Source organism: Vitis vinifera, chromosome 17, assembly GCF_030704535.1.
Source record: "Vitis vinifera cultivar Pinot Noir 40024 chromosome 17, ASM3070453v1".
Taxonomy (NCBI): Eukaryota; Viridiplantae; Streptophyta; class Magnoliopsida; order Vitales; family Vitaceae; genus Vitis; species Vitis vinifera.
In genome coordinates, this window is record NC_081821.1 from 6,417,552 (window position 1) to 6,434,193 (window position 16,642).

A 16,642-nucleotide genomic window follows, 5' to 3' on the forward strand; every position below is an offset into this window, starting at 1 on the left:
GACAACACTAGAGTTTGCTTCTTTGCAGCTTCCCCACTTATTATAAGCAATCCTAATTTCTTATTGTAAATTAAATTAAGATTTTTTGTGTGAAGTTTTAAAATATTTTAATTTTTTTTATTAAAATATGACCTGGTCTACCAATATGATCTATTTATATATATATATAAGATTTTTTTTTTTTTTTTGAAAGTGTACAACCAAAGTCAAAGTATCTGACTTTAAAGAGTGTTTTAATAGAATTCACAAATAGAATTTCTTTTTGTGTTTAATAAAAATTAATATGCTTTTATTTGTGCTTCAGGTATGTCCTATCATTAAGGAATTTGTCCTTTCAAATTTTTGAAGATTACAAAAAAGGAAAATAAAATCATAAAATAATAGTAATTCTTGAAAAGAAGAATGAGGTGGATAAATAAGAATGCCAGCTCATCTAATAATGTAATCATTAATAATATAATAATAATAAAGGTAATAAGGATGTGAGTGAAAGTCAAATGAGGAAGAGGGGGAGCATCAAAATTCCAGAAACGTATGACCACCGTATATGTTGTCCTGACACGTTCACACGTTTTCCACCTTAAAGTCGGCAGCGCTGGATGTGCCACCACTTAATAACCCTCAGATCTTCCCATTTCGCGCCCAACCATTTGTCATCCAACGGTTCCCCGCCTCTTCTCCTTCCTCATCTCCGACCACCACCGCCATCACCACCATCGCCGCCAGTCACCACACCGCACCATACAGAGATATTGTTGAATTTTAGAGGGAGAAAGAGATGGGGGTTGATTATTACAATATACTGAAAGTGAATAGGAACGCGAGCGAAGATGATCTAAGGAGGGCGTACCGGAGATTGGCAATGATTTGGCATCCGGATAAGAACCCTAGCAACAAGCGCGAGGCAGAGGCCAAGTTCAAGCAGATCTCCGAGGCTTACGACGTTCTCAGTGATCCTCAGAAGCGTCAGATCTACGATCTCTACGGTGAGGAGGCTCTCAAGTCCGGCCAAGTCCCTCCGCCCCCCGCCTCCACCCGAGGCGGTCCTCAGCACCACAATCACCACCCTAACCCATCCTTCAGGTTCAATCCTCGTGACGCTGATGATATATATGAAGAGTTTTTTGGGCCTGATGGAAGTGGCACCGGCGCCGGTGGGGGCGGTGGCGGGAGGAATAGGGTGTACAAGGATGGGTTTTTTAGGACTTCTAATGGGGATTATGGAAGTCAGGCTCTGCGGAAGGCGGCGCCGGTGGAGAACCTGTTACCGTGTAGTCTTGAGGAGCTTTACAAGGGGGCCAAAAAGAAGATGAAGATTTCGCGCACCATTTCCGATGCTTTCGGGTACGGGTATGCAAATTTGCCTCTTTTTCTTTCTTTTCTTTCTCTTTCCTTTTTTTTTTTTTTTAAATTATTTTTCTAAATTGTGCCCCGTTGTTTGATTGCTAAGAAAAATGAAGGAAAAGGGAAAGAAAATGGGAGTGGGAGCCTGTTAATTTTCTTTTTATTTTGGTTGCAGAATGATTCTTTTGTCTTTTACAATCATTTGGCTTAATTAGATCGAGTGTTTTTTTTTTTTTTAAAGGGATTAGAAAACATGGATGCTGAGATCTTGATATTTATTTTGGGATTCTTGCTTCAGGTCTTTAGGCAATCAAACATAGCATTAATTATTTTTAATCCCAGATATTATTTCTTTGATGTGGAATTCTTGTTCTAATGCGAATTTTCGTTTCATTTTTTGCACATTTATATTACTCAAACATGAGTTATTGGAGTTTTGATGACAAAAAGTTTGGATGGAGCTACTTGTGTGGTGCATAATGGATGGGGAAGCCTTTATTTTTTGGCATTAGATCATTAGGATTGGTTTCTCTATCAGTAAAAAAATAATGTCATCTGGCTTAGGATTTAAGATGGTGTCAGCATATGTGGCTGAGTAATGGTGCCTAAACTAATTGAAGATGTGAGTTGGAAGTTAGGTAAAATTTTTCTGTAGAAATCAAACACTTTTATGCCAATTTTCCATTTTTCCTGTGGTGTGAGGTAGACCTCATATGTAATCAATAGACTCATTGACTCACCATGGTTAGACTTACTTGATTAGGTTAGGTCAGGTCAGATCTTTGCAATGACTGCAAGGTAGTGTTAAAATTCTGATCAGCACTTGACCTTAATAGGTAATTTCATGCATCCACCCTTTAGATGAAGCCCCAAAATGTTTAGATTAGGTGTCCAAACATGTGCATTAATCATGATGCTCTTTGGCTTGAACGCTATAATATCCTCTTTCATTTAACTAATCTGTTTGATATTTGTTTGATTTGATCAAGTTGGATGTCTTAACACATAAATTAACTGACTCACCTAGACTAAAATAGAATATGCATATTTGTTTATATTCTTGTTAATGTACGTATATTTATGTATGTATGTATGCGTGTATGTACATACGTATATATGTATATATGTTTTGGTATACCTATCGGATACATACATATAAAAGAAAAGTGTGTTCCTCTCATGAGGTTTTGACATAGACCTCTTTTTTATAATTTTCAGAAGAAAAAAATGCCTTAGAAAATGTTATGACAAGATACCAACAGGTGGAAAGAGGGAGGTTGAGTAAGCATGACCTACATTTGCTTATCAAAAAATATATATCAAAGAAGCAGTCCTACTTGTAGGGTCTATTTTCAGACCTCCTTTTTTTAGTTTAAAATGTCATTGCCAATAGCAAGTAGCAAGTAGCAGAATGAGGGAAGTTGGATAAGCATTACCTGCATTTTCCTTCCTCATCCCAATTATTCTATTTAGTAGCAAATTAAATGGTATTATTTTTTTTTTATGGGCAAACATACTGACAACACTAATAAAAAAAAAGGCACACAGAAATATAAATGAGAAAGAAATAAAAAACTTGCCTCTAGTTATCTAGAACCCCAACCAATGGACATTGAAGCCATGTGTACATTGACCTTCTAGTTTGTATCCAGTTCTACATTTTCAAATTACTTGTTATTTCTCTCTTTACAATTTATCATATATGCAAATTAAGTTAATTATGAACAAAAAATAAATTGTTCATAATTAATTTAAATTCTAACCAATTAAAAGTCGCCAAATGACCAATTTTCTATCAGTAAAATAATGTCATGTGTAACCTAGGCCTCACAAAAGAGAATTTAAGTTGTTTCCTATTAAATAAAGAGAATATCTAACAAAAATATTATAATTAGAATGAACAAAAATGGTAAATTTGATTATTGAAAAAGTTATTCTTGAGTTTTATTAAGAAATAAATTAAAAATTACCAAATATAGTTTTCCAAATATCCTTAAATATTGTTTTTAATTAAATAATAATATTTTAAAATGTTAAGAAAAACCAAATATGGTTTTTCAAATCTCTAATGGGACCTTATTCCTCCGTCCAGTTATATATTATTATTATTATTATATATAATTTTGTATTTATAAAATTTTTAAAAATAATATACTACATATAATTTAATATTTAATTTTTTAAAATAAATATTTATATTAAATATATTAGTTTATATGTAATTTTATATTTAAAAATTAGAAAAATTAAATATACAATTTTGAAATTATAAACACTAACATGGATTCCTCGTCCCTACCCTGTTTAGTTTAAGATGGGAAATGAGGGGAGGAGGGCACCCTGGATGAGGAATAATTTTACAAGCAAGGATGAGGATCAGGGAACCTTCCTTGACCTTGTCCCACCTCGCTTAGTTTAAAATGGGAAATAGGGTGGGGATGGGGAATAATTTTACAAGCCCCATGGGGATGAGAGAGCCTTCTTTGACCTAGCCTTGCCTTGTTTACATCTTTAATAAAAATGTGGTTCTTCCAATACCTATAGGTAGAACCCATTTTAAAGCTCTCAAGATCAACCTGAAGACAATTCAAAAGACAAAAGTTAGAGATGAGCTCTTCAAGGGAGATTCCTAGTTTCTGTAAATCTTCGAAGGAAATTATAACTATTATTGAAAGAATCTTCAATTTCTTCAAAGTGTTTACGAATTGTCAAGATCTTTAAAGTTTCAAGGTCAAAATTTACATAATCCAAGGTCAAGTTGATTAGGCCCACAATAAATATTATTCAAGCCCTTGATAAATATTATTCAAGCCAAGATCCAAGTCAAGTCGAATCCCTAGTCAAGTCAATGCCTAAGTGAAGCCAATGCCTAACTCAACTTAAGATTCAAACAACATCAAGTCAAAGTCCAAGTTAAGCTTCTGCGGTATCAAATCTTCAACAACTCTTCATTTGAGATCAAACTTTTTAAGCCCTCAGTTCACAATTACGAAAGGAAGAATTAGAGGATAAAATAAATATTGCACCTATATCATTCTTCAAATTAAAAAAAATCTAATCCGATTGAGCATAATTTTTCTTCGAAGAGAAATCTGTGCATACAAGACCTTTTAGGGTAGCATGGGCATCAAAGTCGATTTTTAATTAGACGGCTGGAATTAACACGATTGGGATCTAAGGGAACAACTATTAAAAGTGCTTGCAAAAAGGCACAACAAAGTAGACATGAAGTATACAAATATGGCCCATAGGCAAGCAATAAAAGAAGAGAGAAAGATTAAAACCCACCTTCTCACAAACACCCAGCTCCCACAAGGGCTGGAAACCCTTTAGTGAAAACCAAAAAAAGAGAAGAAAAAAAAAAAAAAACCCTATCCAAAACGAACAAAGAACCCCTAGCAGAACCACTAATGGCCAACAGAGACCCCTACCACTAATTCCCCACCCCCCTTCCCTTTCCTTTTACTATGGACGGAACACTGTTATAATTGACTAAGCACTTGAGCCTTCAGATTTCCTTCTAAAGTCACAAAGAGGACAAGGATTTTCGCCTTCCTCCTAACACCTTAACCCCAAAACCTTTCTTCGCTTCCAATTTTCTTTAAAGAAAGTTGTTTTCCTTTTCAAAGCCCAAAATTGGCATCCCCAAACAATTGGAGAACTCGACAAAACCTTCGAGTAGACTCGCAAACTCCTCCCCCTCCGCTACGCCTCCCAAACTTGCATCCCCAAGAGGATCTACCTCCTTAATTTTGACCTCTGAAACTGATGTTCCCTTTGCCATCTTCCCTGAAAGCTCCAAGGACCCATCTTGCACCCACAACTCGGGAGTCGAAGGACCCGAATACGAGGGTGTAGAAGAAAATTTCCAATTAGGGAAAAACTTTAATTTGTTATACTAGGGAAAAACTTTTGGTATCATCATACATATACAAAAGTGAAATTCATTAATACTAAGTGCCTAATTATGTCCTTTATGAAATGGCTATCTAGGGAATGGTTGGGATATCATCTAATGCTAAATATTTTGTGATGTAATGATGGATATTGTCAAACAAACTAGCATCCTATTCAAATAAGCTATTCCACTAGAGAGGTGAGGGAGTCTTATGGGACGGGCCTTTGGAAAGACATTAGAAAGGGTTGGGAGGAGTTCTTTCTTAGAACTAGGATTCGTATTGGAAATGGGAGACGAACCAGATTTTGGTGGGACATTTGGATAGGAGACTCTAATCTAAAGGATCTCTTCCCTCTGCTGTTTAGAATTGCAGCACATGATTCTGCAGTAGTGGCTGATCTTTGGGCAGACAAGAAGGTGGTGGCGGGGGCTGGGAGGTGCACTTTAGAAGATCCTTTCAAGATTGGGAGTTGGAGGAGGTGAATCGCTTTTTGGGTTACATTTCTGCAGTAAAGGTGCAAGAAGGGGAGGATTTTCTGGTTTGGAAAATTGAGAGGAAAGGAATATTTAAGGTAAAATCTTATTATAGGTCTTTGAAGGAAGACAACAACCCTTTATTTCCAGCAAAGGAGGTTTGGGGTTCGTATGCCCCTTTAAGAACTCGTTTTTTTGCTTGGGAAGAAGTTTGGGGTAAAATTTCTACTGTAGGTATGCTAATGAGGAGGGGTTGGTCTATGGTTAATAGATGCAATCTTTGCAAAGAGAATGAGGAAACAACGAACCACATCCTTATTCATTGTGGTAAGACAAGGAATCTTTGGACTTGGTTGTTTTCTTCTTTTGGGGTGGTGTGGGTGCTCCCGGAATCAGTGAGAAATCTGCTTCTTGAATGGAAAATTAAAGGTCTGGGGAAGAAAAGGAGTGTAGTTTGGAAAATGGCGCCTATTTGTCTGTTTTGGTGTATTTGGGGAGAGCGGAATCGAAGAATCTTCCAAGAGGAAGAGATGTCAGATATGAGCTTGAGGAAACTCTTTTTTCGGTCTCTTCTTGAGTGGTCTCAACAATTTTTGGACTTGGACTTGGACTATCTCTCTTTTCGGAATTTGTTGGGTGATCGGGTTGTTGTTTAACTATTCCTTCTTAGGCTTTCTCTTTCTTTTGTTGCCATGATTCGGGCCTTCTTTGTATACAGCCTGTGTACGTAGGGAGCGCCCCCTGTTTTTTGGCGTGTATTAATCTAATGTTCTTCTTTGTCTATCAAAAAAAAAAAAAAAAAGTTATTTTCCCTCATCCATATGGTGGTTTTTTTGTGGCATAGCAAAAGAAAATTTTGGGATAGAATCCTATACGATCAGCTTCCATCAAAATTGAGTATCAAAATTTCCTGTATAATGGTTGAAGCCCAGAGACTTCTGGAATTCCCTGTAACTGTTGAAACATATAGGTCATTAATTGGGCCAAAATCAAAGAATTTCAAGATCATCTTTTAGGGATGCAGACATATATTCATGAATGTTAAAAATTAAAATCTTTTGGAGAACTATTAAATTGATATCAAATATTAGAGGGTGCCTTTTGGTTGAACTGGCATAATATGACAGTAGTCTATGTTGATTAATTTTTAATTGAAAGTTTTGCTTCCTTTCTGATTAGATTGTTTTTGTTGTTTTCTGAATGAAAATTACCTAATGTGTTAATGTCAACCTGATGCATGACTCTCTCTCTCTCTTGCAGAAAGATTCGGACTGTGGAGGAGATATTATCCATTGACATTAAACCTGGTTGGAAGAAGGGGACAAAGATCACTTTCCCGGAGAAGGGTAACCAGGAGCCTGGTGTCATTCCAGCTGATCTTATTTTTGTGGTAGATGAGAAACCCCATCTAGTGTTTAAAAGGGATGGGAATGATCTGATAGTTGACCGGGAGATCACACTGCTGGAGGCGCTAACTGGTAAGGCCCTTGAGCTGAAAACCCTGGACGGAAGGAGTCTTGAGATCCAATTGACAGATATCGTCAAACCAGGCTATGAGATGGTTGTTCCAAATGAAGGAATGCCAATCTCAAAAGAACCCAGTAGGAAGGGAAACCTGAGGATCAAATTTGACGTCAACTACCCATCAAGGCTTACCTCAGAACAGAAATCTGATTTAAAGAGAGTATTGGGAGGAAGCTCATCATGATTTCACACTTAAAAAGGTCAAGGTAAGGGGTGACCATATTAACACAATTAGATGTTTCAGTTGCTGTTGGATGTAAATATGGCAAATGTATGCAATTGAAGAAAATGTGAATACTAGGAAGAAGTTTTAATGGGGTGGAAGAAAGAGCTGTGGGGGAAAAATATAGTGTGGTCCTTATAATCCAATGTTTGGACATATTGGTGATAATAGGATGGGTTTCCTCTGGCTGCCAGTGGGGATGGACCTCAGAACCTAACTAAAAGAAATAGCTAGGTAATGTATGCCTGAGTTCTGTCAGTTTTTTGGCTAGTGATTTGTTGCCTATGATTTGCAATTGTGTATTATTGGATGTATTCCTTGGATCTAGAACAGAGTAAATGAATTGGTTACCTTTTTAACTTGAGTAATATTAAATTTAATGTATTGGTTGATTTAAAGATTCAAAGTATGCTGTTTTGTTTTTCTTTTTCTTTTGGGTTCATAGATAATGTCATCGCTTGCAACTTTTATGGTGACTCAGTGTAGTATCAGTCTCTTGCAGGTCTTTCATCTCTAGTACTTATCTTTATTTCCATGGCAATGACATCCTCTTGTATATCTTTCATTTGAGGTGCCAACCCAAATTTTTATAATCCATAAGTAGTTGTCTTTGCTGTTCTCCTTGGATGTAAATTTCAGCTAGTTATGAGTCTTAGAAGATGTTTAAAGATGGAACATTGCAACTCTGGAATCTGGAGTGGAAATAGAACCCATTACTTGTTTGTTAGTCCGGACAAAATTGCAGGTTTAAATCTTGAGAACATTTGTCAATAAGGTTTAGATATGTAGCTGCAAATCTGTATCTGAACTTGCAGCTGTAGACTCCTTCAGTGCCTGAGACCGTATCTACATCATAAACAACTGGATGGCTCAAGAAGATGGATATCAGCAGCCTTATTGAAGGACCTTTCTTGTCTAGAATTAGTCACTTAGAGGCCCATTGAATTAATTGCCTAGTGCTACCTTGCTTGAAGAATTGGTTTAAATTGTCATCTTAATGTCTTCCTTGATGTTAGGTGCTAAAATATCTTTATTTACTGTAACACTTAATTGACTTGTGATTTATGAAACTATATGCCCAACCACCAGTGGAGGATTACTGATAAGTGATGAGTGGTAACCACTAGTCCTTTACTTTTTGCTAAATTATATATGATCTAGTCCTCCCGCACTACATACTTTGCCTCTACCCACTCTTGTTGAGTCGTAGAAAATAAAATTTTATTATCGCTATGTTTGGTAGCAGGAAAGTATTTTTTAATAAAAAAAAGTTAAATATTATTAAAATTAATGAGAAATTTTTGTATTTTTAAATTATTTAATATTTACTAACTTTAAATTTATTTCTTTTTCTTTTTTATTTCTTAAATGTTTTAAAAATCATTGGGTATTTAAAAAAATTAAATAAATTATCATGCTTGTGCAAAAAGCCCAACTCTTTATCTGCACTGGGTGGCTGAGAGTTGAAGCAGCATGTTGATGCATGAGGACAAGACACCAGTTGTCTAACTTCTAACTTCTAACTTCTAACTTCTATTCTGTTGTGCATATTCTTATCGAATCCTAAAATCATGCACTCCTCATCCTCACAACCCGACAAGTGTGTGGAACAAGCTATGCTAAGACACAAAACTCAATTAATTTTAAATACAAGTAGTATTCCCGAGACAAGAATTTCAGTTCCTTAATACTTGCTTCCAAACGCAAAAAGTTGGATCTTTCAATTCAAAACACATCAACTCTACTGGTGATGTGTAACCCAGGAATCTTAGATTCCTCGAGTCGAGGACAACAGGGGACAAATTTGATCATACCTTTGACACATACAGACACTACTAAACTTAACCACCAAATAAAAAAGCAGAGGACTTTCAAGAGTAACTGATGAGAGATTTTGGCCTAAAATAATTTTTAAATTCACCAAACTGGTATCTGTCACTACTAAACTCATTGTGTCTGAGGCCAAGTTGGGCATGATTGTTCCACTTAGATCTTTTCCATGATGTATCACTCATGAGGATTTGGGTATCATTAGGGTAACTTTATGCATATATCATCTATGACCATATCATCATGGTCATAAAATGAATGCTCAGACTGTGACACCCTTCTTTGTAGGGTATTATTCCCTTTTTCTTTCTTTTGCAATCTTTTCTTTTTGAAAGGACAAGTATTGTGAGATACTTGTTGGTTGTCATTTCCATACATGTGAAAATATTTCTCAAAGTGATTCCTTTCCTACTTCATATCATACTCCATTTTCTTCTTCTTTTCCTTGGCAAAAAGACAAATATGCAATCAATTACTTTAAAAATGAATGTTGAGTTGGCCAAAACATGTATGGACAAATCAATGCCTTCCTTTCTCTTTGTTCTGTTGTTTTTCCCATCTATCATCATGCCCAATCATCTTGCTTCTTTTCTGGCACAGTTTGTAAAGCATCCACCAAAAGATTTCACTGTATCATTAGTAAAATGATGCAGCAGGGTATGGTGTATGGGCTTAAAAGCAATCACATCCGTGAATCTATTATACTTTTTGGATTTCCTTTCTACTTTTTTTTCTTTTTTGTCTGGTATTCTGAAAAAATCAGAACACTTTTGCTTTTCATGTGCAGAAAGCTCTTGGTACATAGGAGGAATGGTAGAATAATCTCAATCAAAATCCACTTGCATAGGTAAAGGCAGAATATATAGGCCTGTAGGCCCCTCCCTCAAAGGCTCAAGCCTACCTCCACTTGCAGAGAGCTACTCTTCTGGATGCCCTGTTGATCCAATCAACCACCCACTTCCTTATCTTTCCTTTTTTATGCTTCTATTCCACTGCCAAACCAACCATCATCCCAAAAGATCAAAAAGGAAAAATGGGAAGTGGTCATATGGTCGAAATTGATACTTAAGTTTCATTTTTTTCATACTTAATATGATGTAGAATTGGTTCCTTGAAAATTTTCCATATAACATAAATGGATTTTTTGATTTTTTTTTTTTTCATTTGAGTAGTGCTAATTTGTAAATAATGGTCACAGTCCAAAAGAAACTTAAAAGAATTCTTTGGAGAAAATAGTATTTTTGTTTCATTTAGTAAGTTGTGTACCATTAAAGAACAAGAATGCACCACCAAGAATCAGGGAGGCCCTACAGATGGAGGGTTTTTTTTTCTTTTTTCTTTTCTCAATTGCAATAAAGATAATGTTCAATGTGGACATATATCATATTTCTAACCTCTTCACCACATATCTTCTCAAAAAAGCATCGATGAAAATTGATATTTTTCAATATCATGTGAGTCATCGTGATTGTGATATACTATATCGAATATGAAAAAAAGTTATTTGAGATTATATATGTATGAATTTCTTTTAATCTTACAAATATATTTTAAAACTATAAGAACCTCTTTGGATCCAGAGTTACGAGTCATTATATTGATAGAGAATAGAGATTAAGAAAGAAATAACACCTGGTAGTACTCAAAGATGTACCAACATGTACCAAGAAAAAAGGGGGCTTATCTAGTAAATTAAGCATATGATTAGAAAAATTTTTACCCAAAGGAGGAAGAAAAAATGCAAGCGAAAGGCTGTTAACTTACTGGCTTAGGGCAGATAAGTGACAAGACACCCACTTGCATGAACAAGGAAACTAAGGGGCCACACCCATAAATTTGTGCAATCCACATCAGAAGCAAAAGATAGCTTTATTCCAATGAAGGGTGGAGGGTATTATTTTTGGGTATAAAGGAAAGGAAGGCCTTGATTCGATGGAGAAGGAAAATGAAGGGGCCAAGGGAGGGGGGTGGGGACAGAGCCAATGTGTGGTTTTATTCCCATATCGACAGTAGGATATGAGGTGTTACGGGGGTAGTACGGATGTACCTTGTTTGGAGTAGAAGACAAACATCATGTGGAGTGATTTATTTAGGGGCATAGCCTTTGGCTGGCTTTAAAAGTTGTGTAGTTGCAGGCAGCAGGCTTGCAACATGCAACCAAACGCGTTTGTCCATTGAATGGGACATGGTGGCACATGACTCTGCTTCTCCCTTCCACCCTTGCATGCATCAGCATTTCACATGCCCATGCAATGCCTTGGGTCATTGGGTCCCCCCTTATTTATTTATTTATTTATTTATTTTTGTGTTGTTGTTTTGTTTATGGTATAGGTATAGGGCATATAGGGTATGGATGGGTTGGCACGCTAGGGACGGGAAAAAAATTTGGTGGCTCATAGTGGAAAAAAGAACACCATATGTATTTTGCATGATAATGGGAATGGATAAACTTTCTGTACTCCAAAATCAAAATTCTTGGTAGAATTATTGTATGACTTCTTATGTCATGTGACACCCAAGTCATTAAGCTATGGGAATTTGGGGTCATTGAGAAACCTTTGTGTTTTGGGATCGAACATTCAAAGTATTCCGGTGTTTAAGTTTAATTTAATTGAATGTCATTAAGTGTTTGAATTATTTGATTTTTTTTTATGGGTGTTTGAATGTTGTTTATTTTTTATTAATGTTTGAATCCCGCTAAATATTAAATCTATTTATTTTTATATATGTAAAAATAATTATTTTATTTCTTTTTCTTTTTTAAAGTAATTTAACATATTTCAAAATATACTAAATGTCAAAATTTATTATTGTTAGTCCAAGATTTAGCTAAACGTAGTAACAAAATAACGGCTAGGATTCAACGTTTAATTTTCAAATGTGATAGAAAAAAATTATCTTGGATCAATCAAGTAGCTCTACAACTAAATGCTATGAAGCTAATAAGGACTAAGTTAAAGTGCTAATTAATAAGGATAAATATGCTTTAACGTTAATCTTTATAAACTAGGCTCATTTGAACAAAAGAGAATAAACTCTTCAAAATGCCTCTTAAAAAAAGTTCATTTATGTATTATTAATGATTTTTATGAAAAATGATATTGATTCTTTCAAAAATAAAAACTCAGGTTTTGACATACATTTTCATAATTAAAAAATGGTTTTCAAGATTAAGTTTTAAGCCATTAAAGGTTACTTGTGCAACAATTTTTTAGTTTTTTTGCATATTTGATCAATGATCGTCTAAAATGATCAATTGGTTGAGAAATGGGCAAAAAGAGTAGATTGGGAGCGACCATCCATATCATAACCAACTAAGAACTTCAAATGGTTGAGTATGGATCAACCAATTTCTTAACTAGTTGAGTCAAACCATGTTAAAATATTTGTTTGTATTTGCTCTTCTCCTCTTCTCAATCTCTTTACTTTATTATACAGTTATACTTTTATTTATTATTTTATTGTTATTTCTTATTATTGCATTTCTTAATTATGATGCCCAATTTGGGTTTTGGAGAAGCAAATTTTTTGAAAAGGATGATCACCCAATTTACATCCCCACCTCTTGAATGACTCTCTAGGTTTATTAATTAAATTGATTTCATAATTATCAAAATAAAAATTTTATAATATTTAACTACATAATTAGTAGAAATTTGGTAATGGGATATTAATTAGTTGGAAATCGAAAATGGAATAATGATTAGGATTATGTCGTAAAACGAAACAAATGCAAATAAAGTAGAGACCAAAATATACTTACTTTAATATGTATATATAATGGGGTGAATTAGTTGAGAAAATGAAAGATAAGGAGAATGAGAGAAAGATAGAATAAGACAAAGAGAGAGAGAAAGAGAGTATTTCTTTCTTTCTTGGATGAGAGAAAGAGAGTACAGGGGATGGAAGACCTTTTATGGTCAATGGTTCCCATTTACTCGTCTTAAATGAAGCTCATAAATGAACTTGATGAGTAAATGAAGTTCATAAATGAACTTCAATTGAAACATTAAGGTGGTCATTCGCCACCCATTTATAACACTTCCCTTGTATGACCACCATATTAAAAGAATATGACATTAAAACTTTGCTAATAAAAAAAAAACCTAGTAAAGGAAAAATAGTACAATATTCTTATAATATTTAATTTCATTGAGAATGTGATGAACTATCATATAACAATAATAACAAAGATACAACTTTGGTTTTAATTTTAAAATTTTATAGGTTTAGTTTAGATTATTATTTTTTAAAAATCTAAATTAAGTAGTTTTTTTTTTCTATGTTGTTGGTATCATTTTTTAGTAACAATACATGAAAAAGAAAATTTAAATAAAAAAATGGAGAAAAAATGAGCACAATAAAACATATTCATGTCATATTTAGTTTTTTCAATATGACAACTTTGCTAACATATAACACATTTATTTTTCATTTAAATTGCATAAATTAAGGTTGTGTAGGGTTGCAAATTAGGTGAGTTGGTTGGGTGATGGCTAATTCAACTACAACTTGAATTAAAAAGCAATCAAATCGAACTTAACCTGACCCAGACTTTAACCCAAAGTACTTAATCCAAACTTAACCTAACATTATTTCTCTAAGTTCAAATTGAGTTCGGCTTGTTTATGTTAGATTCAAGTTGATTGGATCAGACTTAGGTTAATTAGGTTGAATATGGATTAGTTTGATTGCATAATTCAAAACTCATCTAATTTTTTTTTTAAATTTTCTATGTATTTATGTGGAAATCTAAATAGAAATATAACAAAATTTTAAGATAGCAATAAAAAAATTATATAAATTTATATATTTTTCTAAAAAAAGCATATGATATAATATAATTTAATATTTTTTCTTAGACATATAAAAAGAAAATGAATATTATTATATATGATAATATATATTACAAATATTATAAAAACATTATATTAAGTTCAAGTTAAACTTGAGTTATCCATTACTTGACCTAAATCCAACCAATTGAGGTTAAGTTGAAAAAACTTGATCCAAGTCTAAATTGTTCAAGTCTGCCCAAACGTAGGACTAGGTTGTGGGTCGGACCAATCCCTCCAAATTATACTCCCAAGGTTGTGTGATTAATTTTTAAAGCAAGAGTTACTCAAAATTGTTAAAAATGGAATTTGAGTATAAAAGTTAAAAGCTAAAAAGGAAAAAAAAGAAGAAAAAAAGCAACTTTTTAAAATTAAAATAAAATATTTTTTTTAAATTTTTTCTATTAAGATAAGCAACTTGTTTTAAAATTTAAGTAAAAAATAACAATCCATTAATAACCATTTTGGATGTATGGTTAATAGGCTAAATATGACCAAGTAATCTCTCTCTCTCTCTCTCTCTCTAGTATACCTTAGTTGTAACTTGTTCAATGACAGATGTGATTCAATAATGACAGATGTGAATTTACGTGGCTAATGATGACATAATCATTTGATCTCTTTATGACAAAAAAAAAAATTACTAAATTGAATATCACTAGAGATTATTTATCATATCACTTTCATGACCACAAGATATAAACAAATGTCAAAACAATAGTGAGTGACATTAGCGACACCATTTTTATTATAGAGCTATGAATTTATTATGAATTAATTGGTTAAAATAAATGAAATGATGCGCGAATTTAAAAATGTTGGAGTTGGGTTTGGGTATTCAAGTGGGTTATCTACCCTATAAATGAGAGAAATAAGTGGTGATTTGGCCCTATAAATGAGATAAATAAGCGGAATAGTTTTTGAGAGTTTTAAAACTATTTAAAAACTTTCAATATTAAAGCACATTTTATTTTATTTTTTCTCGCTGTGAGAACTTTTACTATTATTTTTCATTATTAAATCTTAACTCCCCACATGTTTTTACTTGAAAAATAATTTATTTTCTTATATAAATATCTTTCACCATTTTAATTATTTACATATAAATTTTTAAAAAATATTATTTTTACAAAAAAATGAGAACATTTTTATTAAAAAGAAATAATAATAATAATAATAATAATAATTTTCACGATTTTTAATTTAAATTTGGCTTGTTAATGACTCTTTTAATCAAATAACCTATTTACTATCAATATCATTACTGTTGACGTAAAGTCAACTGGAGTCGAATCCTCCTTACGTTATACCTTTCAGAGCTTTTGTCCAACAATGAGGGACTGGGTGAGCTTCTTCCCTACATAAAGGATGTCCAAACAGATGGTCCAAGCACACCCCTCCAAAGTTTAAGTTAGATACAGATAGGTCAGACTCTTTCAATGAGAGAATGAGTAGGTTAGCTTCATCATGTGTACCTTGTTTGTGTTTTATGAGAGGTTTTATAGTGCTTAGGAGGAGACCACTATAGTGCTGACTAAGCACTTTGACCTTCTTGTAATGATGACAATTCTGCAGATGGTAGGTCAATCATTACAATTCTAGGCGACTGACAGGTGTTGTCAGAAGATATGGTATGATGTCTGATCATGCAATTACCCGTCCCCTCAACCTGCTAGAAGTGTGGAGTTGTGTGCGGTAGTTAATTGACATTGACTTAAGGGTTGAGAGAGGTCCCATCAGTCATTCCCTCGCTAGATATGAATGATTACGCAGGTCAAAGGGCCTTGAAGGCTGACTGAGCGGTACTATCCATTTAGAAAGTCCGATCGTGCTTGCTGTCTGTTTATGTAGGGAATGGGCCCTCCTGTCCGTGCCCAGACGACTTGGTCATGGTCTGGACAGGAGATCTCTGAACAATGCTTTCCTTTTATTCGGACAGTGCTTGGTTGGAAGTGACACGTGGAAGGGCGCCTACAATTACTCGATATAACAAATATTTTATGTTTCCCACTTTCACATATGTTCTAACTTGACACAGAAATAATGATACATAAGTGCCCAACAATGTTTTCCGTACAAAAATAAAATTTGACGTAGAGAAATTGATTCATCTTCACATGCAGAAGAGTAGGAGAGTCACGAGAGAAAATTTCTACAAACCTTATTCAACAATGAACAATAATACCCTTCAAATCAATCAAACTTCACTCTTATAGTATGTTTATATCAAATTAAATATTTTGTATCATAAATTAATTTCTTCTTTGGCTAAACTTTACCCTCCACTAAACATGTTGACAATTATGAATATTTAAATTCACGGTTAAATTTTTTTCATCCCCCATTAACAATATAAGGCTAAAGTATCAAGTTGCACTATATTCATAGTTTTTTTTTTAATTAATTTTAATTTAATTGTTAAATTTCATACATAAAAAAATTGTTGATATATTGGAAAAAATTAAAATAAAAAAAATAAAAAAAATAGAGACAACGTAAGAATGTTAGATTGTA

At 33.7% G+C, this 16,642-nt stretch overlaps 1 protein-coding gene across 2 annotated transcripts; it reads left to right on the forward strand.

Moving 5' to 3' along the window:
- The first annotated feature begins 489 nt into the window (after positions 1-489).
- Positions 490-7,869, forward strand: LOC100246709 (uncharacterized). 2 transcript variants are annotated; one of them, XM_002270157.4, is made up of 2 exons: positions 490-1,350; positions 6,977-7,869. In XM_002270157.4, the coding sequence occupies exons 1-2, from the start codon at positions 779-781 to the stop codon at positions 7,422-7,424; spliced, it is 1,020 nt and encodes a 339-aa protein (XP_002270193.1). In that variant the 5' UTR covers positions 490-778; the 3' UTR covers positions 7,425-7,869. The 2 variants fall into 2 exon arrangements, with proteins under 2 accessions (XP_002270193.1, XP_010663417.1); XM_010665115.3 differs by having other exon boundaries at positions 492-1,344.
- Positions 7,870-16,642: the final 8,773 nt, after the last annotated feature.